This window comes from Sardina pilchardus, chromosome 8 (assembly GCF_963854185.1).
Source record: "Sardina pilchardus chromosome 8, fSarPil1.1, whole genome shotgun sequence".
NCBI classification, from domain to species: Eukaryota; Metazoa; Chordata; class Actinopteri; order Clupeiformes; family Clupeidae; genus Sardina; species Sardina pilchardus.
This window is the reverse complement of record NC_085001.1, coordinates 33,722,266-33,744,554: the sequence shown is the minus strand read 5'-3', so window position 1 is coordinate 33,744,554 and position 22,289 is coordinate 33,722,266. Positions and strand designations below refer to the sequence as shown.

The 22,289-nt window shown below is 44.3% G+C and overlaps 1 protein-coding gene across 1 annotated transcript; it reads right to left on the bottom strand.

Annotated features, from left to right (window-relative positions):
- Positions 1-131: 131 nt before the first annotated feature.
- Positions 132-19,751, bottom strand: hsd17b4 (hydroxysteroid (17-beta) dehydrogenase 4). Its single transcript, XM_062543706.1, has 24 exons — positions 19,558-19,751; positions 18,822-18,875; positions 18,051-18,158; positions 17,260-17,319; positions 17,111-17,132; positions 16,074-16,120; positions 15,579-15,663; positions 14,951-15,138; positions 13,953-14,044; positions 12,926-12,950; positions 12,345-12,473; positions 11,194-11,258; positions 7,939-8,175; positions 6,533-6,584; positions 6,262-6,333; positions 5,864-5,967; positions 5,263-5,328; positions 3,852-3,921; positions 3,121-3,227; positions 2,784-2,870; positions 2,504-2,590; positions 2,117-2,255; positions 1,418-1,545; positions 132-776 (listed from the first exon to the last, which is right to left on the bottom strand). The coding sequence occupies exons 1-24, from the start codon at positions 19,613-19,615 to the stop codon at positions 687-689; spliced, it is 2,172 nt and encodes a 723-aa protein (XP_062399690.1). The 5' UTR covers positions 19,616-19,751; the 3' UTR covers positions 132-686.
- Between the last annotated feature and the right edge of the window lie 2,538 nt (positions 19,752-22,289).

The window sequence follows — 22,289 nt, the reverse complement described above, 5'->3', positions numbered from 1 at the left end:
TTACAAATCCTTCAAGTGGTGGAGGCCCTTTGCACACACCAACCTACTTCAGGAGGGGCGGCCAGATGCAGCACATTTCAGCAAAACTACACCTTCTCCCACACCCGCCACAGTACCATTCAATGCAATCATTTCAAAATATACTGTATATTTATTGAAAAATGGAAAAGAGAAACATTGATACTGAGAATAACACCTTGCATGACTTTCAAGACCACAACAAGGCACTGAATCACTTAATTTAGTTCAAAGCATTAGCCTGTCTTTATGTCTGAATCAAATGAATGGACATAGAAGACTGATTTTAGTGTGTTAGTCTTCATTTCAATTTTATTGAGATATATTAATTTAACCAAGGCAAAGCAAGGATTAGTTCCCGATTAGACAGATCAGTGTGGGGGGTGAATGGTTTTCTGCAGAAATGCTGTATACACCTCTCACATCTTTCCACTCACTGGAACTGAATCCCAATCCATGACTTCCTTATTAGTATAAATTAATGCCCTTTCTGATACTTTCAAAGCACTGCTGAATCATCCACTGTGTCCATGTAGTTTGATTATCAGAGATCTCATTGCATTCCGTGATTCCACTCCATGACAACCGGGGTTAGTGTGCTCTCCTGGCCCTCGGGCAGGCGTGGGAGAGCAGGACGGTGGTGATTGAGGTGATGGGCGTGGGGGCCCTCACAGCTTGGCGTGGTCCTTCAGTAAGCTGTCCAGCTTTTGGCTCAGCATGATGTTCCCCCGCATCTTCAGCTTGCCCTCGAAAAATGCCTGCAGAGGGTCGGAGAGAGAGAGAGAGAGAGGGAGGGAGAATAGCATGATCTCAGTAGGGAGGACAGGACACGAGAGGAACACAGAGCAAGAGGGGAGACGAGAGAGAGAGAGAGAGAGAGAGAGAGAGAGAAAAGAGAAGAGAAGAGAAGAGAAAGAGAGAAAGAGAGAGAGAGAGAGAGAGAGAGAGAGAGAGAGAGAGAGAGAGAGAGAGAGAGAGAGAAAGAGAGAGAGAGAACACCTCCCAGAGTTCCTGGCTGGGCTCAGGTGCTACAGCTGGCACCTGACTGATCGCTCCACTTTCAGGGGCTGACAAGCTCTCTGTTTTACATCTCATTTATAATGAGCACAATGTGCTCACAGAGGCAGGGGGTGTCTAACTTGGTCTGTCAAATGTCACCAGTGATCACATTCACTTTGAGAAATTTCACAAGCAAAAAAAAGTGAGCTCTGTTGTGTGCATGTGTCTCAGAGAGTGTGAATGGTTGACATTTGCGGTGAGCCCTGTTGTGTGTTTGCGTCCCAGAGCGTGACATTTGTTATGCATCCCATACTGTCAGGAGTTTGAGTCGCAATTCGAGCAACATCTACTCCACCAAATCAAGACTCCCACACTCCTCCTGGTAAAGGCCATACTGTACCTTCTGTGGGTTGAGCTTGCCCTGCACCACCTCCATGAAGTCCTGGTCAGACACGGTGAGGGTGACGTCAGCTTTGCCGCTGTACGGGCCCTTGAGGAGGGAGCCGGGTGCAGACTTCAGATCGATGGCTGGGGGACACACAGGGAAGAGGGGAGGGGTGCTCAGATGTCTGCTCTCATAGCAATGTTCTACTCATGTTCTACTGTTCTACTGCCTGTACAGTACATGTTCCACTCACATTCTACTGTTCTATTGCTTGTACATGTTCTACTGCCTGTACATGTTCTACTCACGTTCTAGTATTCTACTGCCTGTACATGTTTTACTCATGTTCTAATGCCTGTACATGTAAAAATAGTGCTGCTGCTGTGTACTAACTTAGTTCATGGTATATACATTATGTCCTCCCTCATATGACCTGTTAGTGCCCATACTCCTTCTTACAGGGGAGCTACACCAGACGCGTAACTGAAGCGTTCCGTTTGTGACGCATAAAATCCATTTTAGAAGATGGGTCTATTTTTTTCGAATGTACACGCCACTGTTGCGTCTGGTGTAGCTACTTCCATTGACTACAGTGATAATTAACTGCTGCGACCGGCTGCAACATACGCGTCGCGAACGGAACGCTTCAGTTACGCGTCTGGTGTAGCTCCCCTGTTAGTGTGCATGTGTATAGGTGAGTGCATGTTGACTCACCCCATTGTGAACAGATGCGTCCATCCTTGGTAATCTCCCACACAAACACTGCGTTGACCTTCTTCACCAGGTCTGCACCCATGGTCTCAAGGCGGCGGCCAATCTCAGCAAATACCAGATCACTCTGAAGCTCCCCTGTCTACAAACATCACAACAGCACTCAGCATTGTAAACGTGTGTTATAGGTGTATGTGTGTGTAAAGATGTGTGAGTGTGTGTATAAGTGTGTGTGTGTGTGTGTGTGTGTGTGTGTGTGTGTGTGTGTGTGTGTGTGTGTGTGTGTGTGTGTGTGTGTGTGTGTGTGTGTGTGTGTGTGTGTGTGTGTGTGTGTGTGTAAGTGTAAGTGTGTGCATGTGTTTGTGTGTGTGTGTGCGTGCGTGTGTGTACCTCAGGAGCAGTGCTAGGAGAGGCCTCTGGAGGTCCGTGTAGATCCACATAAGCCCCAGCTAACACCACTGCTCCGGTCTCTTTCACCTGCAAACACAGAGCAGTCAGTTCCACTCTCATCAGCACTAGATTGCTCCTCAATGGACCAATGCTAAGTTGCATATCCAACCATCAGTGTAACACACATAGATCAATATTGGTTTATTTTTTTTACTAAACTCAGCAGCCTGTTTTCCTATTGGCCAGCATGGAATGGAGTGGCCTAATCTGAAAATGCTACCTTGCATTGCAGATGGATCCTGTTGCCCTCCTTCCACATTTCTGTCTGCAGACTCTGTCCTGGAAGTACTGGTTTAACAAAGCGCACCTGGGAGAGGGAGAGAGAGAGAGGGACAGAGAGAGAGAGAGAGAGAGAGAGAAAGAAAGACAGAGACAAGAAAGGAGAGTAAAAGCTGTCAAAACTACACAGCATACAACTCAGAAAACTTTAAACCTCATGGCCTCTCTTTTAAAGGTAGTGTGAAGAGTGTGTGTGTGTGTGTGTGTGTGACCTCGATTAAAGGAGTGGGACTGTGTGACGGACTTCGGTATGGTACCGAGGTGTGCACATGGGTCACCTTGATGGCCTTGAATCTGGAGACGTCGTTGTTGGCGAAGTGCTTCAAGACGTGTCGTGCAGCAAAGCCAAATGAGCAGAGGCCGTGCAGAATGGGCGCTTTGAACCCTGGGAAATGGAGCACAGCTGGTGAGCTACAGTAGCACACAGCACGCCTGCTCCTCACCTACTGTACTGTACTGTACTGCCACAGCCACCACACAACATGCCAAGGAGGGCTTCAGCACTGCACAGGCAGATTGGGACCAAGCGCTCTTTAGCACTCAAGACCCCTAAGTGAATGATGGCAAGACATTTGAATCACAATTCGAAGAACAACAATTTATTTGACAAGCTAGTCTGAAATACAGCCACATCTGACACATCTGTATTTCAGGCCTAGTACAGGTGCATTATGTGCATGTGCATTTCGTTGTCTTTGTACTTGTACTCTACATAATGACAATACAGTTGAATCTAATCAAATCTAATGTAATCACCATTCCAAGCAACTACCACTGGCCTTTATCTGTCATTGCCCTATGCTCAGGAATGGACGTACATAACGTACATAAAGTGCTCCAGATCCATCATAACATGATCAATCAGAGGGACACGAAAAACCCACATTCATCCACCTTTCACCTTTAACACGTGTGTGTGTGTGTGTGTGTGTGTGTGTGTGTGTGTGTGTGTGTGTGTGGTGTGTGTGTGTGAATGTTGAGTGTTAAGTGTGCGTGTGTGATGTCTTACCTCCCATGGCGGCGAAATCTGGGTCAATGTGGAGGGGGTTCCAATCCCCACTCAGCCTGTAGAGAGCAGCCTGGAGGAGCAGAGTTCACATCCACATTCATTCATTTGGAACACGCATTTGCTCTTCAGCAGCACGTGTGCTCCCGATCTCACTTTGAATATCACTACCTTTATTTAGAATGACATATCATCATCATCATCATCATCATCATCATCATCACTGCTACAGATCATTTTCCATTTTACTGAGCAATGACAACAAACACATTTTAAGCATCAATGTTCTGTCATTATGATTTATTGTTATAATTGTTTTTCATGTATAAATCAATTTGAAATGAACCACAAGCTAATTTGACAGCTCATCAAGTCTGTTGACCAAATGGAGATGCTAATATAAGATCTTTTAATAACACTGAGTTGAGGCCAGTGAGGCGCTTCACCCTGACACCATTGGGAGATCTGCTGCATATAATTATAATTATAATAATTATAATTATAATTATAATTATAATTATAATTATTATATAATTAACTGAGTGACTTATTTGATTGCTTTTGTCATTTCATTGTTTTATTTCTCATTAGATTAGTGCTTAAATGATTGTTGTATTGATAGTATTGCTATTCTCCCTATTTGTAATTGTTCACTGTTATTTAATTTGTATTGCTATTTATTTGTATGTCGCTTTGGACAAAGGCGTCTGCTAAATAACCATAACCATAACCATAACCATAATGACTCACATGACGCACAACGTACATGCAAGTGCCCTAGCAGGCTATAGGAAACATTTGTGGGGGGGGGGGGGGGGGGATGGTGTGTGACACATAGGATCAAACTCTCGGTTTTGCAGAGCCTCCTCAAGACTCCGTTAGCCAGTGGCTGTCTGGCTGGAAATTCAAGGTCTTGTGACGTTTCCTAGTGGAGACTTTACCTCATCGCAGCATACTCACTAAGGGACTCACAGCACAGACGCCGGCTCTGGTCACAGCTGGATGGGCTTTCATGATGACACCAGCTGCTGCTTGTGTGCAAGCTCTGTCTACTGCAGCAGAGATGCTATCAGCCACCTCTGGACACCTCTCACCCACACCAATGAGTCTCTTCAGGAAAGGCTGTTCAACTTAATCACAAGTGAGTGGCTGAACCCTGCACTGCCTCACTGTTTGCATTGCTGCCTGTCACCACGCCTACACCAGGAGGTGGAAATCTACTGCCACAGATTCCCAGAGGTGTGATTGTGAAGAGAGGGAGAGGGAACGTGTGTGTATGTGTGTGTGTGTGTGTGTGTGTGTGAGAGAGAGAGAGAAAGTGGGGGAGAAGGAATGCATGCTCTGCAAGTGTGAGTCTGTGGTCTAAGAGTGTGAATGTGTGTGTGTGTGTGTGTGTGTGTGTGTGTGCGCTTGCCTGATTGCTGGAAGTTTCATCAGTCTCCACCGCATCTGGAGCTCTGTCGGGCATATCCACAGTGCTCTGGAGAGGAAGAGCAGACTCATCATCACCATCATCATCACAAACAACACAGCTCAAGAGCTCAGAGAATGCCTTACATCTTTCTGTGGTCTAGGCCCAACCGCTCAAAACACATCTCTGGCTTAGGGCTCTCTCCAAAAAAAGATCTCCGCAAACTCAGCATGTTCCCCAACTCTCCGCACAGGCCCTGGCTATCTCTCCATTCAACTACCGCTATGCTATGCCCCTCTAGTGGCTCTCCCAGTTTACACAGTGGATCTGTACAAATGGGCCATAACGCAGTGCTGCGTCTCATTTCCAACCAACTTGTCATCCCTCTGCTCATCAACCTCCACCTGCCACATGGCTATCTGAATCAGACTCTGTCCCAATAAATAGAGCTTAGTGTTCGGCGCACAGCCTCTTTACTGACACTTTGTAAACACTCTTTGAACACGTAACCAAATGAGCCAAAAGCCAATGAGGAAACGTGAAAGGAAGCCAAACAGAAGTAAGCCCCCTAAGAACACAGACAGAGTGAGGTGCAGGACTCTACCTTTGCCTTATCAGATGTTCTCTTCCCTCCAAATCCTCCTGCTCCCACGACGAAGAGGGAGAACTGGTTATAGCACAGCAGCTCCTGCTCTTTGTAAGTGTGCACTGCAAGGAAATGATCACATATTACACACACATACAGTGATGCATCACACATCAGACTTACTGCACCACAAATACTGTCCAGAACACATGGCATGGCTCACCAAACCAATCCAGAACATTCTTTTACTGTTTGTGACATCAGTGTTGAAGTAATGAAAAGAGCATTGGTGTTATCTGAGGTGAGGTGCTCGCTCTCTCTCTCTCAGGCTGCAGCCGTGTGCTACACCAACCCTCTCTTCTACTCCGCTCTGAGATGCTTCCATTTTTGGCAAAATCTGAGACATGGATACTCACCATCCAACAGAATGACAGATCCAGATCCTTTATCCAGAACATCTGCGATCGATGCCTTGGAGGTGAGTGTTCCTGTAAAGCCATTAAATGAGTTACAAGTCCATTCAAAGAGCAATGATGAAGAATGGAGACGAGTGGAAGAGAGGAAATGAACAGAAGAGAGGAAGGAAGAAAGGAGGAGATGGCCCTGAATACAGGAGTAGGGAGAGGGGAGCGCAGAGGAGAGGACAGTGGTGAATCAGACAGAGACGGAGCGGACATGGAGCCCCACCTGAAGCTGGGAGTGGTTTGTAAACCTCCAGATACTGCTCCCCATGCAGCAACTGCAGTGTCCAGCAAATAAACACACAAAGGTTGGTAAACAGCTTGAGAAAACACCTGTGAAAGTGGTCACAAGCAGCCTCTACCGCATGCAGACCGCAGAGGCAGCCGAACTGAGAGCCAGACAGATGTGCTCCTGGCTATACAGTATGTGCCACAGGGTGTCATGGCCGCTTTGCAGATGATACCTAGAGCCCTCAGTGGCAGTTAAGTGAGATGTGAGGTGACAGCTCACCACAGCACAAATCCTGCCAACACAGTTTTACTTCCCTTCTCCAAGCTGTTTAACATTCACAGCATATTATTTCTGAAAGCTTATGTATCAGTGGTGTGGTCTCTTGTGTATACCATCAATAAGGAGGAGAGGGAGGATTTATAGTGCAATGAATAACAACCTGGCAGAAAGAATGTCAAGGAAGAATATAAATAGGTATCTGGAATAGGTGATATATCAATTAAAAATGTGGATGACTGTGCAAGACCAGTATTGGAACGCCCATGCTAAATTACCATAGAGGATTTTTATTTTTATTTTTAAAGGCCAGTTATTTCATGGATCCAGGACACTATGCACCCTGATAAAATCCCCTTGGCCTTTGTAATTAAAATAACCCCACATCAACACTATACCCTTCACCATACTAAGAGTTTGGCATGCTTTATGTCAGTTATTAGCTGTAAGCTAATTAGCTGGTTTGAATTGCATTGAGCTCAATGAGAATGAAACCAGCTAATTAGCATTAAGATCAATTTCCAAAAGATTTTATATTGAACTTTAAGCATGTGTTCCAATACTTTTGGAGGGCACTGTATATGGCCTCTATAGATAAGCAGCTGCTTTCTGTGTGCCTAGAGTTGCTATTGCTGGGCTCTACTGGACTGATGTGTATTGTGTGAGGGGTCTTGTGTGTATGATGTGTATGACTGATGTGTATTGTGTGAGGGGTCTTGTGTGGATGATGTGTATGACTGATGTGTATTGTGTGAGGGGTCTTGTGTGAGGCGGGCTGAGGCCAGAGGTGCTGTAGAGCAGGGGTTCTCAATGTTTTTGGTTCCAAGGACCCCTTTTAGGGGATAACATTTTCCGAGGACCCCCTTATAACTGTAACAGTTAACCATTTGTATTCTCTGAAGTTGTGGCCGGGTCCACTATCCCAAGTTAATGTGGGTAGGACCAAATAGACACAATTTGCTTGTTTTATGGGTGAAAAGAGCATCATCTTTTTAAAATGTTAACTTTATAATTTCAAGCAAATTATTTCGCGGACCCCTTGGCTATGGGTCACGGACCCCAAGGGGTTCCCGGACCCCACTTTGAGAACCACTGCTGTAGAGCATGAGTGGAGTGAGTCTCACCCTGGTCATGTCTATATTGAGGCCAGGCAAGGAGCTGAGACCTCCACTCATCATGGAGGCCTGGGAGGGGATGACCCCGAATGTGGGCAGAACACTAAAGTCTGCGTTGTTCTCATACAGGAACTTGAGGTGGTCCGCTTCCTTGGTGGACATGCCCACCCCCAAGGCATACAGAATGCACTCGATGTGGGAGTAGGTAAAGGTCATCTCTGGAAGCGTCTGCCCCACTGCATCCATCTGAGAGGAGAAGAACTCAGTCAGGATTTGCCAGGATTTAGCAATGACAATAACAAAAACAAATAGAACTGCAAGCAGTGGTCAGCTGGGTCCAAGCAGAACCAAACTGACAGACTGACCAAAATAACTTTGAAGGATTCCACTGTTTCACCAAGTGATAGAGGACAATTGGACTTAAAGGCAAACAATAATTTTGAAGATGAACTCAACCATGCTAGAGGAACATGTTTTGTGGCTGCTTGAAATACCACATTTTACAGGTGAAACTCAAAAAAATAGAATATTGTGCAAAAGTTCATTTGTGAAACTTATTATATATTATATAAACTTATTACATGCAAAGCGAGATATTTCAAACCTTTATGTGTTGATCATATTTTGATGATTATGGCTTACAGCTTATGAAAACCACAAATTCAGTATGTCCAAAAAATAGAATATTGTAAAAGTTCAATATTGTAGGCTCAAAGTGTCACACTAATCAGCTAATTAATCCAAACTGCCTGCAAAGGGTTCCTGAGACTTTAGATGGTCTCTCAGTCTGGTTCAGTATACTGTAGTTCAGATCAATAAACTTTTTGCGTTTTTCTATAGTCAATCCGTTTAAAACGCAGTGCACAGTATGTGTGAGTCAAGATCATTCGCATCAAATATTGATAGTTGAAATTTGATTGTCTGTTTGTGGCCATTTTGTTGAGTGGGCCAGCTGACCCCCAGGAAATGTGAGCAATTGTGGTCAAGTATAAGCACACTCACACTTTAATGTAATTTGTTGTTTTTATAGACCATGTGTGTATTGAATTTAATTATACATGAAGGACATATAAGGTCACAGCTATGTAGTGTGGCCCAGTAGACACCTCACACAGCTACTTTTACATACACTTGCCTCAACAGAACACCTTAACAAAAGCATTCACATTTGGAGCAAAAAATAATTTCCAAGATTGTTAAACATATCGTATTGTGAATAATACATATGCAACCTCTGCTTGGACCCCTAATATCTATCTAAGCAGGAGACCTGTGGTGCATTTCCCAAAACCATAGTTGCTAACTAAGGCTAACTAAGTTAGCAACTTTGTTGGTTGCAATGGTTAGCACAGGTTAGCAACTGTGGTTTTGTGAAACACATCCCTGGTTTTTGACTCCTGACCAAACAAGGATGCTTTGGACAGAAATGTAGACTAAAACTCCAACTAGTGGGTACTGTGGCCAACAAGCTTCAGCCATACCACATATGGGTCCAAGTGCCCACGGAGACCCGGTAAAGAAATCTCACCGTGTCTGCCAAAAAATGAAAACGACCTACCTTCTCACCATGTTTACTGCTGATTTACCATTTATAACAAAAGATGAACCATTCATCCTCATAATCATGGAAACTCAACTGTTCTTGTGCAGTACAACCTAAGAGTGTTATAATGTTGTAACTTAGTTGTAGCTAATGTAACAACTCCCTACAGTCCATCAAACGATACAATAAAACCCAATGATGATATAAACGCCCAACATGAATTAAACCTTATATTATCATTTTGTTTGCAACATCCAATAATCACACTATATTCCTGATAAGGTAATAACTGTGGAGCTCTTGTTAGCCTTGGCTGGTAAAGCTCAGAATGCAAAGGTCGCCCCTTGTCCATGACTCCTTCTAGCTTATCTGAAACCCATTTGACACAGGATTTCCCCTTTAATTCCATCAAAAATGCAATTAAAACTGACAAAACGTTCAATAATGTACTGAAGAAACTCTCAAAATTAAATATTATTTTGGGAATACAGTATTCAAGTTAATGATATTTTTTTAAAACAGTTGGAATTGGAGATTTACTTTGGCTTCTATTGAGAAATCAGATACAATAAACAGCACAGACAAGTGTGTTCAGTTCTACTCTGATTTTTATTTTGAGATATCTTGAAATATTAAAGTATTTTTCTTTACTAAAAAATCTCTCGCTGCTTTAAGGTATATGGAAGCTCAGAAAACTCCAAGTAAACAGGTTAAATTGACATTTGTGTACGTGTTTAGATGCAAATGAAAATAAAAGACAAGTGCTTCATTTCATGACGTTAAAGTGTTTGAGATGAGTTACCTCACTGTTCGAGCAGCTGCATATGACAAGAATGAAGTGCAGTGCACTCCTTGAAATAGAATGAACACATTTGACTTCATTCAGCGCTGCATACAGATAAAATAGTCTCTTTCTGCGTGCCAAAACACGAAGCTCACTTTAGGTCACTGTACTGTACTGTACTGTGTACATCTGTACATCTAGCACATAATTGAAGCATGTGTTACTATAAGTGCAACAGGGGGGCAAGAGCACCCCTTCATAGACTCAGTTGAGATGGCATGATCTAGCTCTCCATGAATAATTGGGCTGCAGCTTCAGCTCACGTTTCATCTACCAAAGAAAATGGCATTCACAATTTCTGAAAAACAAAAACGCAGAATAGAGACCAAAATATGAACATAATATATTAGAACTCACTACACTATACTCACTATATCGACTACTAAAAAATGCAAGGATTCAAAAAGAACTCCTACATATAAGCCATTGAAAAATGCAATTATATTATTGGTGGTATGTTTGAGTCCACTATATTATATTTTTGATGGAGTTAAGAGGAAAAAGTTCTACAGAGAAGGTAAACCCAGTAATGAAATAACGATGATTTAATTGTCACTTTAGAACACTTAATTACATTGTTGTGAGTTTAGTATATTATTGGGTTTATTACATTTTTGATGGAAAAATGATTACATTGTAGAAAAGTTATAACATCATTGGAACATTACGAGAGTTTTGAGGTTTACACTCCATCTGCAGATTCATACTGATGCCGTTTCTGTCAGTTTAATACTTAATGGAGTTGAATGCTTTGTAAGTATGAATCATGAGGGAGTTTCTAAACCCATTACTTTGTGTATGTGAGTCTTTGCTTGACTGTGTGTAGTCATATGTGTGTGAGTGTGTATTGCGTGTGTATTTGTATGTGTTGACTCACAGCGCTGGGTTCACGGTCCTCTGTCTCTACCCTGGAGAGCACCTCCACCAGCGTCTGCAGAGACTCTAAGGGGGGGGGGGGGGAGATATGGGAGGGGGCTAATTAGCTGCTTGGTTAATTTACCAGATGATGGGGAGAGCATCCTGAGCACACACACACACACACACCCCTTAACACAGAGGATGATGAGCACTACAAAGGCATGCAAATGAAGAGCCTCTCTTCTCAAGACACACACTCCATCTCTCTCTCTGTTTAGCTCTCTTGCCCTCCTTTTCGCTCCCTCGCTCTATCCTTGTCTCTCTGATGTGATACATGACCAGGGGGCTGATGGGGGAAGGGAGAGAGACAGAGGCAGAGAGAGAAACAATGTGAGACAGAGAGAGAGAGAGAAGGAAAGAGAGACCGAGGCAGAGAGAGAGAGACAACGTGAGAGCGAGAATGAGAGAGAGAGAGAGAGACAATGTGAGAGAGAGAGAGGGAGAGGGAGAGAAAGACAGAGAGACAGAGAGGAGAAAATGGAAAGGAAGGATGAGAATAGGGATGAAAGGGTGCCATCATTTGTTCTTGTCATGTTACCTCAGGCTCCCTCTCTCTCCCTGTGTCTCTAAGCTAATGCAAGTTGATTAAACAGTTGGGATGCATTTTCTGCCTCTTGGTTGTACTCATTTGGCATGCAGTAACACCTGTGAGTGTGAGCGCACCACGCCGTTCAGTCACACCTGGATACACAGCACCGTGCTCAGACTGCTCCAGAATCAACTCCTCTTATGAATGGATTGAGATCACACAACTGAGTCCCCTTGACATCCAGATGTGCCACACATTTGATGCAGTTGTGAGGGCGCGTTTGTGCTTTTGATGGCTTCTTCTGGAAGCGTGCAGCTTTGAGCCGCAGTATTAAAGCAAGTTTGGGCTGGGGCAGCTGTGCTGAAGCATGGGTGTGCTGTGAGCTGCTAGCGTGTGCTTACCCTGGCTGTGCTGTGAGCTGCTAGCGTGTGCTAGCGTGTGCTTACCCTGGCTGTGCTGTGAGCTGCTAGCGTGTGCTAGCGTGTGCTTACCCTGGCTGTGCTGTGAGCTGCTAGCGTGTGCTAGCGTGTGCTTACCCTGGCTGTGCTGTGAGCTGCTAGCATGTGCTAGCGTGTGCTTACCCTGGATGTTGGCAGGCTTGGTGGCGTTGGAGAAGTCACAGATCTGCCCCCAGTGGTCGCGCACGGCCTCGGGGCTCATGGCCTGGCTCTTCCTGCGCAGGATCTCCCCCTGGGTGCGCTCCCACCGCACTGCAACACACACCACACATCAGGCTCTCCGCTCCCCTCATGCGTCTCCAGTATTCATTAGCTCCCTCGCTTCTCATGTGAGAGGCCATCTTGAGCAATGCTTTAGAAGCTTAAGCTGTCTTGACTGATTTGCTTTTAAGATATTCCTTGATTAACTTTAGTCCTCTCCGTCTCTTGCTTGCTGTGCCCCTTCTGACTGTGTTGCTTTATACAACAGAGGAGAGATGCCCATCTGCAGGGTCTTCTAGACAAGGTTAAGACCTGAGATGAGGGGTCTTCTAGACAAGGTTAAGACCTGACATGTGGGGTCTTCTAGACAAGGTTAAGACCTGACATGTGGGGTCTTCTAGACAAGGTTAAGACCTGAGATGAGGGGTCTTCTAGACAAGGTTAAGACCTGACATATACAGCTCTGGCCAGTATGTCACAGATGCATGATGGGTGGCACTTACATTTGCCGATCCAGCCAGCTCCCACCTGTCAGAGACCAATCACAACAGCAGTTAGGTTTGGTGAGTAAGCAAGGCAGTCACAACCGTTCTAACACGACAAACACTCAGTGAGGCTTGGGGCTTGGGGCTTATGTTGTGTTGTAGAGATGGAGCGTTCCCACACAGGTGAGGATGGGGCTTATGTTGTGTTGTAGAGATGGAGTGTTCCCACACAGGTGAGAATAAGGCTGATGTGATGTAGAGATGGAGCGTTCCCACACAGGTGAGGATGGGGCTTATGTTGTGATGTAGAGATGGAGCGTTCCCACACAGGTGAGGATGGGGCTTATGTTGTGATGTAGAGATGGAGCGTTCCCACACAGGTGAGGATGGGGCTTATGTTGTGATGTAGAGATGGAGCGTTCCCACACAGGTGAGGATGGGGCTTATGTTGTGATGTAGAGATGGAGCGTTCCCACACAGGTGAGGATGGGGCTTATGTTGTGTTGTAGAGATGGAGGGCTCCAGGGAAGAGAGGTGTAGGGGGCTGGATTGTACTGTATTTACTAGGTAAAAGCACATACTGCTTGTTTGGTGAGATTGCAAGGTATGTGTGTATTTAGTGGTTTAGATGTGTGTGTGTGTGTGTGTGTGTGTGTGTGTGTGTGTGTGTGTGTGTGTGTGTGTGTGTGTGTGTGTGTGTGTGTGTGTGTGTGTGTGTGTGTGTGTGTGTGTGTGTCTATTTGTACTTGGTGGTTGTCAAAAGTGTGTGTCTCTATTTGTACTTGGAGGTTGTCAAAAGTGTGTGTGTGTGTGTGTGTGTGTGCGTGTGCGTGTGCGTGTGCGTGTGCGTGTGCGTGTGCGTGTGCATGTGCGTGTGCGTGTGGTGTGCATGTGTGTCCGTGTCTGTGTGTGTGTGTGTGCGTGTGCGTGTGCGTGTGGTGTGCATGTGTGTCCGTGTCTGTGTCTGACTGAGTGTGTGTGATAGAGACATAGCGAAAGAAATAGTTGAGCTGATGTCTGTGTTGACGGTGCATACAGTGCATACCTCAAACAGCCCCCCATTCTCTTGGCAGTCGGGGTGACACAGCCACAGGACGAGGGGCGCCACATACTCTGCCTTCAGAGACTCCAGCAGATCTGGGAGAGCACAGGGAGGGAGGAGGAGAGGAATGGAGATACAAAGGCAAGGCAGAGAAAGAGTGCAGCAGGGGGAGCAAAAGACCCACAGCAGAGGAGGAGGAGGAACCATGAGAGAGAGAGAGAGAGAGAGAGAGGGAGAGAGAGAGAGGAGCACAGAAGTGTGAGAGCAGTTGTGAGGGAGCGGGCTGGCAGACACAGTGACAAGCTGGCACACGGCCTCACTCTTAGAGGCATTTTAGTTTATCAGAGGCTCCCGCTGCTCTGGCACACACAGCGTGGATGTGTGCTACTCAATACAGGGCCACGCAAACCAGCAGCATGGCTGTGTTGTCTTCATGAGGCTGATGAAAGAAAAGAAGTTGCTGTGCTAAGACCAGAGATGAGCGGCCACTTGGGGGTGGGGGGCCGTGCATGCATGTAAATGGGTTGGAAGAGCTGCTGCCTATGCGAGAGGACAGCGGAGTTCAGCTGTGTGTGTGTGTGTGTGTGTGTGTGTGTGTGTGTGTGTGTGTGTGTGTGTGTGTTTATGTGCTTGTGTGTTTGTGTGTGTGCTAGAAGCTGATTGGGTCAGTCAGAAAAGCCTTTCATGTCAGCTAACACATTACAACTGCAATGAGAAAAACTGTCTCTCTGCACAATTAGGAGCTCCCACTGAAACGCACACTTAGACACCAACATTCAGACAACATCCCATTTTTAAATAGACCTTCACCCTGATTTAGATGCTAATTTATTTACTTACTTCGCAACTCATTTATTTTGCCCGTGAGCCAAACAAACACTTGTCCTCAAAAAATCTAATATGGAATTATATTCTTCCCCACAGAAAATTGCTCCAGACCAAACCCTAATATTGACTCAGTTGGCATGCGGAAGTGGACTCCTGTAGAGCCGGGCGCTCACCTGGGGGCATGACGGTCTGGGTGAGGCGGGAGCCGGCCGTGGGGGCGATGGTGTTGCAGTGGATGTTGTACTTGTGGCCCTCGATGGCCAGCGTGTTGGCCAGCCCCAGCATGCCCAGCTTGGCGGCGCTGTAGTTGGCCTGGCCAAAGTTGCCATAGATGCCAGCAGCGGACGACGTCATGATAATCCTAGGAGGGGTGAGTGGGCATGGTGAGGAGAGCAGGATAGACTAGACACTGATGAGCTCAGTGTCAACAATAAACAATGAGGAGGTGCCATTTCATAAATGGAAAGGAGTTCAAGGAATCTGTCTTTCAGTTATATATATATATATATATATATATATATATATATACAGTTTTACTAATATTCATGGTAATCATCCTAGTCCTAATTTACATAATGAAGCGCTGATTAAGGCCAAATGTAATCTTAAAAAACATAAAGGCATGATGCACTATTGCTTAGCTGGTAGAGCAAGACTTTAAATAAATCAATGAGTACAAAGAATTTACAGGAAGGCACACTCTCAGACAGATCCTTCCTCCATCAACAACCCCCCCCCCCCCCCCCCCCCCCCCTCCCCCACCCCCCTCCCTCTGGGAGGCAACCAAAACAGCCAACCTACCTGCCAAACTTCTGCTTCTTCATATGTTCCCATGCAGCCCGTGTCACCTGGAATGAACCCCTGAGGTGCACTCTGTGGATAAGGTCTGTGGAGCAGAGACTCATTATAGTGGACAGCACATCTACATCTCTGTTAGCTGTGTGATAGCTCCACATTCAGCCAATGACTGATCATTTTCAATTGTCATATTAAAATGCAAGTCAACCAGTATTTTCAAATCACTGCTCAGCAGTTGAAAAAGTAAAAAAATTATCTACACTTATACAGAAACTATTATTTCCTTCACGGTGAGTAAACATCACTATCACACTGTCACACAACAAAGCTCAGAAAGTGGTCACAGGTGTTCCATTGAAGTACATGGCTTTATTGAGAAAACGATGGCAACAACTCATAACTATTCATTTTATGAGAAAGAAAGAAATAAGAGCCTAGCAGAGTAATGCCATTACAACCACTTGATGTGAAAGCACTGCAGTCGTACTCTGTACCTACCCCAATCCAAGTCACTGGTTCTGCCAAATGATCTGTCCCGGAGAATCCTAAAATAACAAGCAGAGATACTAACCTTAAAGGGATATTCCGCCATTTTTGGAAATACGCTCATTTTCCACCTCCCCTCGAGCAAAACAATCGATATTTACCTTGTTCCCGTTCATCCAGCCATTCTGTGAGTCTGGCGATACACCCTTTAGCTTCAGCCTAGCATACATGTAGATCATTGAATCGGATTAGACCATTAGCTTCTTGCCTGCTAGCTTCATGTTTAAAAGTGACTAAGATTTCTGGTAATTTTCCCATTTAAAACGTGTCTCCTCTCAAGTTAGAAAGTGCAATAAGACCAACTGAAAATGAAACCTGACGTTTTTCTAGGCTGATTTGACATGGAACTACACTCTCATCTGGCGTAATAATCAAGGCAACTTGCAGACTACTGGCACTACTACTGCTTGTTGTCTATGGGGACTATTTTCAGATGCTGCGTACGATATCACTGCGCCTATGGTACGTTTGCAAGTTGCCTTGATTATTACGCCAGAAGAGAGTGTAGTTCCATGTCAAATCAGCCTAGAAAAACGTCAGGTTTCATTTTCAGTTGGTCTTATTGCACTTTCTAACTTGAGAGGAGACACGTTTTAAATGGGAAAATTACCAGAAATCTTAGTCACTTTTAAACATGAAGCTAGCAGGCGAGAAGCTAATGGTCTAATCCGATTCAATGATCTATGCTAGGCTGAAGCTAAAAGTTGTATCACCAGACTCGCAGAATGGCTGGATGAACGGGAACAAGGTAAATATCGATTGTTTTGCTCGAGGGGAGGTGGAAAATGAGCGAATTTCCAAAAATGGCGGAATATCCCTTTAAAGCCCCATTCAGATGAGAAAATAAAAGTTTGTTGTTTGGTGTGCATTTTCAGACATGAACAAAGAAATTATTTTTCATTTCTGAGGTAGTGAGTAAGGACGATCTTCTGCTACACTCAGCGGTAGGAAACAAATTAATAAAACAGCCTTTTCAGGAAGGTACTCACCCTGCATTGTTTATGACAACATCTGTGGATGAAACAAATAAACAATTATCACAACATCAAAATAGTCGATCACATTTGTTACCACGACTTTGTATGCATATCTCCACAGAAAACTATGCTGAACACATGAACATCCAAGACCAACTCACCTATTCGACCAAAGGCATCCAAAGCTGTCTGGATCAGCTTCTCTCCTTCTTCTACTGAATCTGCAAAGCAATGGGGCACAAACTCAGCAGAGGACACAATGAGACAGGCCAGCTGGTTTTGCTGATGTTCTAGTGTTCCACAGACCATGATGCTTTATCATGATCCTGCATTCCTACTACACCCATCAAGTATTTTCTTCATGGATTTTCTGCTACGCTGCAGAACAAAGAGCCTCCACCACAACCTTTTCTGGTAACCTTTTCTCTACCTGGTGCCCTCAAAATGAAGTTACAGAAATAACAATCTGACATTTAGGGGATTCAAATAAGATTTTTGACTTCCCCCCTGAAGGTACCTACATCATAAACTTTTCTTTGAGACTGAAAAACAGACTAGAAAGAAGACTTTCAGACACCCATGTTGGTGATTCACTGGCTTATAATAGGATGATCTCTGTGGCACACCTGGAATGCCGGGTACTACACTAGGTAGCTTTGGTGAAGTGGGTAGCAAAGGTAACCTTTGTCGTCAATTTTCAACATACCTCGGTGCCCGTTAACGTAGGCTATTTTTTCAACATGCAGAGCATTCTGTCAGACTTTCATGGAATTATGAGTTAACATAAAAAAAATGCAACATTATAAGAGTGGCATTTACTTTAGAAGAGGTATCAGAAGAGTTCCAAGAAAATGCTTTTGACTACTTAAGTGCCTACCCGGGGTAAATACTAATACTTGCATAATGGAGTTGAACACACATACTGTAGGCAAAAAGAAGTAGGCACACCCACCATAGTTGGCCACAGCCTTCCCGCCTTTGGCCTTGATCTCTTCCACTACACTATCAGCTGCAGCTGAGCTCTTCCCTCCTCCCTTGATGTCCCCTCCAAGGTCGTTCACTGTGAGGGGGGAGACGGTAGAAAAAGAGAGGCATCAGCACGTCCAGTCACACATCGCAAGTACACATTATGCGTCTATTCTCACTGCTCAGCAGCCCTGTCAATCAACTCATTTTCAACCTAATCTCTGTGCTGCATTAGTACTGAACAGCCAATTAGCACAAACAATAGGAATGCCACTCAACAGAAAATCATATTGGCTCATAACAGAAGCAAACACTTGTTTCGAAAGTATAACACTTATTTTTAATAATAATAATAAAAAAGACATTAATAGCTGAATGGTAATTCATTGAGAAGAGTGAAACCATAGTAATGAAGAATATTTTGCTGAAGTGTAGGGAAGGGAGAATATTATAACCTTGCTACAAGCACATACACCTGAGTCTACTCAGCCTTTTAGAGGTTGTACTCTAATGAAGTTTGAGGTTCAGAAAGCAGCATGATGATTCTGAAATAGCCACAAGTAAGCCACAAGTTGCTTCTCAACCTGGTGTAATTAGACATGATCATGAATGGCAAATGTTTACAAATATCATCTGTGAGTTAAAGCTTCCAAGGTCGGCAAATTGAGATAGTCCTTTGTTCAAACTATGAATAACTGGGCAAATCTAAAAGCATACCTAAAGATAGACTGTAGCTTACAAATCAAAACAAACTTACCCACTACAGAGGCTCCTCTTTCAGCAAAAGCCAATGCATATTCCCGGCCAAGCCCTGGAGCAGGTGGGAGAGAACATATTGTTATTCTGACTGCCTGACTTGCTGACAGTGAATCCAAATGCAATGTATACAGTTGTTTATCACGTGCGAAATGTGACGCTTATTTGACTGACCTTAAAATTACATAAATAAACGTTTAGTGCCAGTGGCATCTCATACAGGCACCCACTCAAATATCGTAGGACTAAATCGTTTTGTCAACGTCAACTGACAGGTCTGTGACAACTTTGACACACTGAGATAGTCCAAGGTGCCTTCTGTTAACAGTTCGCCTGATAAGACCTTATTAGTGGGAATGAACAACTCAATAATCAGACAGTATTAAAACATTACGTGTTTACTTCAGGAATTCGACATTATATTTCAATAATGACAACATTCAGAAGTATACGAACGTGCATTAAAGGCTATAATGTAGTATCACAAAGTTGATGACCTGAAACTGCAAAATAACCTTTGACCGACTTAGCTAACATTGCACAGGGCAGACAGAAAGCCTCGTCATCTCTCGTCCGCTATTTTGAAGACATACTGATCAACTAAAGTGATCAATCAGTTATACAAAACGTCCGTTTTCTGAACGAGGCCAACAAAATACCACAATCAGAACGAAGCAATTAATTGCGACATGAAATACAGTTCGCGTTAGCTTGCTAGCAGACTATTCGGACATTACCTCCGCCAGCTCCAGTGACTATGACTACTTTCCCGTCAAATGATAAAGGCACAGACATGGTGAAATGCAGTTTTCGACCCTGGTTCTGGACTAAGGAGAGTCAGTGCAGACCGTACGAACTGCTGTGTGATCACCACACATGTACTTAGGACTTTCTTCTTGAGTCTGTTTTTTCCCTCTTCCGTGGTAGGAGGGACCAGGGAGGGACTCGAGTGTTACGTTTCGTGCACGTCTTTACATCACGTATCACATGACTTAGCAAACCCTCTGTGTTCTCATTCTTAGTACACAAATAATAAACATAGGCTACACACACGTTGCGACACTAATCTCTCTCTCTCTCTCTCTCTCTCTCACACACACACACACACACACACACACACACACACACACACACACACACACATAGCCTACATTCACACAAATCTTTCTTTCTTTCTTTCTTACATGAAAACTTGACCTTAATATAATCTCAGTGAATTTATTGACATAACATAGGCCTATCCTAGGCCTAAGTTGCCTAAGTGAACTAGCTATTTATAAAGTGCATTTACAACCGTTCACACTGACCAAAGTGCAGAACGTAGTGTAATAAAAAGGCAATGAAATAAAATAATAAGTAAAAATAACAATAGTGTATGAAAGTAGCCTATACACAAAAAAACCACAAAAACATCCCATTAAGGGGGAGAGAACGCAATGGTGTGAAGGTGGGGGTTGGGCCTTGATTTAAAAGCAGAAATGGAGGGGGCAGGAGCCGCAACAGCAAAGGCCTGGTCACCTTTTTGTTTTAATCGGGAATGGTGGATGTGTAGAAGATCCTGATTGCAAGATCTCAGGGACCTATGGCTGAGTGGTGGATTAGGAGGTCTGAAATGTAAGATGGGGCCTGGCCGTCGAGGGCTTTGAACACCATCAGTAATATTCTAATGTGGATCCTTTGATGCACTGTCACTGGCAGCCAGTGAAGGGATGCAAGGTGTGATATGATGCCACTTTTTTGACCCAGTTAACTTGCTGCTGCTTTCTGGACCATTTGTGTTGTATGAGGGACTGGGGGTGACCAAGGAAGAGGGAGTTATAACAGTCAGCAAACAAGGCATTGTTTTTTCTAGATTGTGATAACACAGGATGTGTTTTATAACTTTTATTTTAGATATAATTCTGAGCTGGTGAAGCTGTTTTTCACCACAGAAGAGATTTGCTTATGAAAGCAGAGCTCAGAATCAAAAATGACACCCAGATTTCTAGCAGATGGCTTTATGAAGACTATCCAAGTCAGTTACTGTGGGTTTTTTGGATTGGGAGGGGTTAAAAATGATTACCTCTGTTATTGTAATTGTTTAACTGGAGAAAAGTATATCCCATCCATTAATCTCCTTCAGGGAAGGGAGTCTGGATTTAGAATAGAATATATACTTTTTGATCCCGTGAGGGAAATTAGTTTCTCTGCATTTAACCCAATTTAACCAAATTAGTGAACACACACACAGCACACAGTGAACACACAGTGAGGTGAATCACATACTAACCCAGAGCAGTGAGCTGCCTGCCCAACCAGTGGTGGGAACAGTGAGGGGTTAGGTGCCTTGCTCAAGAGCACTTCAGCCGTGGACTGGTTGGGGAGCGAACCAGCAACCCTCCAGTTACAAGCCCCAAGCCCTAACCAGTAGGCCACGGCTGCCCCAAATCAATGGGAGATATAGTTGGGAGTCGTCAGCAAGTGTAATGAAAGGTTGTATTTTCTAATTACATTTCCTAATGGGAATAAACAGAATAGGGCTGGACCCAGGTTGGACCCCTGGGGGACACCACAGGAAAGAGGGGCAGAGGATGAAGAATACTGACCTATGGAAACTGAAAAGGATCTATGGGTGAGGTATAGGAGGAGAACCGCTGCAGATCCGAGCCCCTAATACCAAGAGAAGTGGGGTGGTCTATGGTGTCAAATGCAGCACTGAGGTCTAGTAGGAGGACTAGGATTCAGCTGTGTCAAGTGTGAGGAACAAGTCATTTGAAACTTTCAGCAAAGCTATTTCAGTGCTGTGGCATGCTTTACAGGACCAAAGAGCTTCCATGGGATTAAAATTCAGAGCTTTCTTGCTTCTTCTTTTCCTGCCTGTTCTCCTGAGCATGATGTATTTGCAATTATGCTGTCAAGCCATATACATCTGTGGGTCTATGGGGCACCAAACCTGCAGCTTGATCACAATGCAAAAGAGCCAGGCTATACTCAGAGTGCATGCTCAACACCCCAACACTATGGAGTAGGCCTGCCGTTTTCAATGCAGTTTTTCCTCATAATAGAGCTCTGCAGTCTAAAGTCACGGATAGCTGCCAGTTCTTACACATTGAGAGATAAATTCGTTCATTTGATTGGCTCCATGCGCTCTCACACAATGCGTGAGGGGATGCCTTGTTCAGTGTGCGTACTGCAACCTGAAGGTGCGGACCTGAACCTTGTGTGAGGACCTGAACAAAGCAGTTTGGGTATCATTTGAACAATGTAATAACCCTTCTTCAAGAAGATTGCTGTCATTTTTTATTAAGTTGCAGACCATACCAACAATTTGAGCTACTTCCTTCTGGTTCCCTTTTCAGACTTCCACCAATCAAAAGATCAATCAGAATATCAACCAACAGATATAAACCATCTTTTATGCCCTCTGCTGTCTCCCTCCTCAACTCTAAGAGAAGGGGGTAGCTTATTGCACGGTGCACTTTAGCTTGAT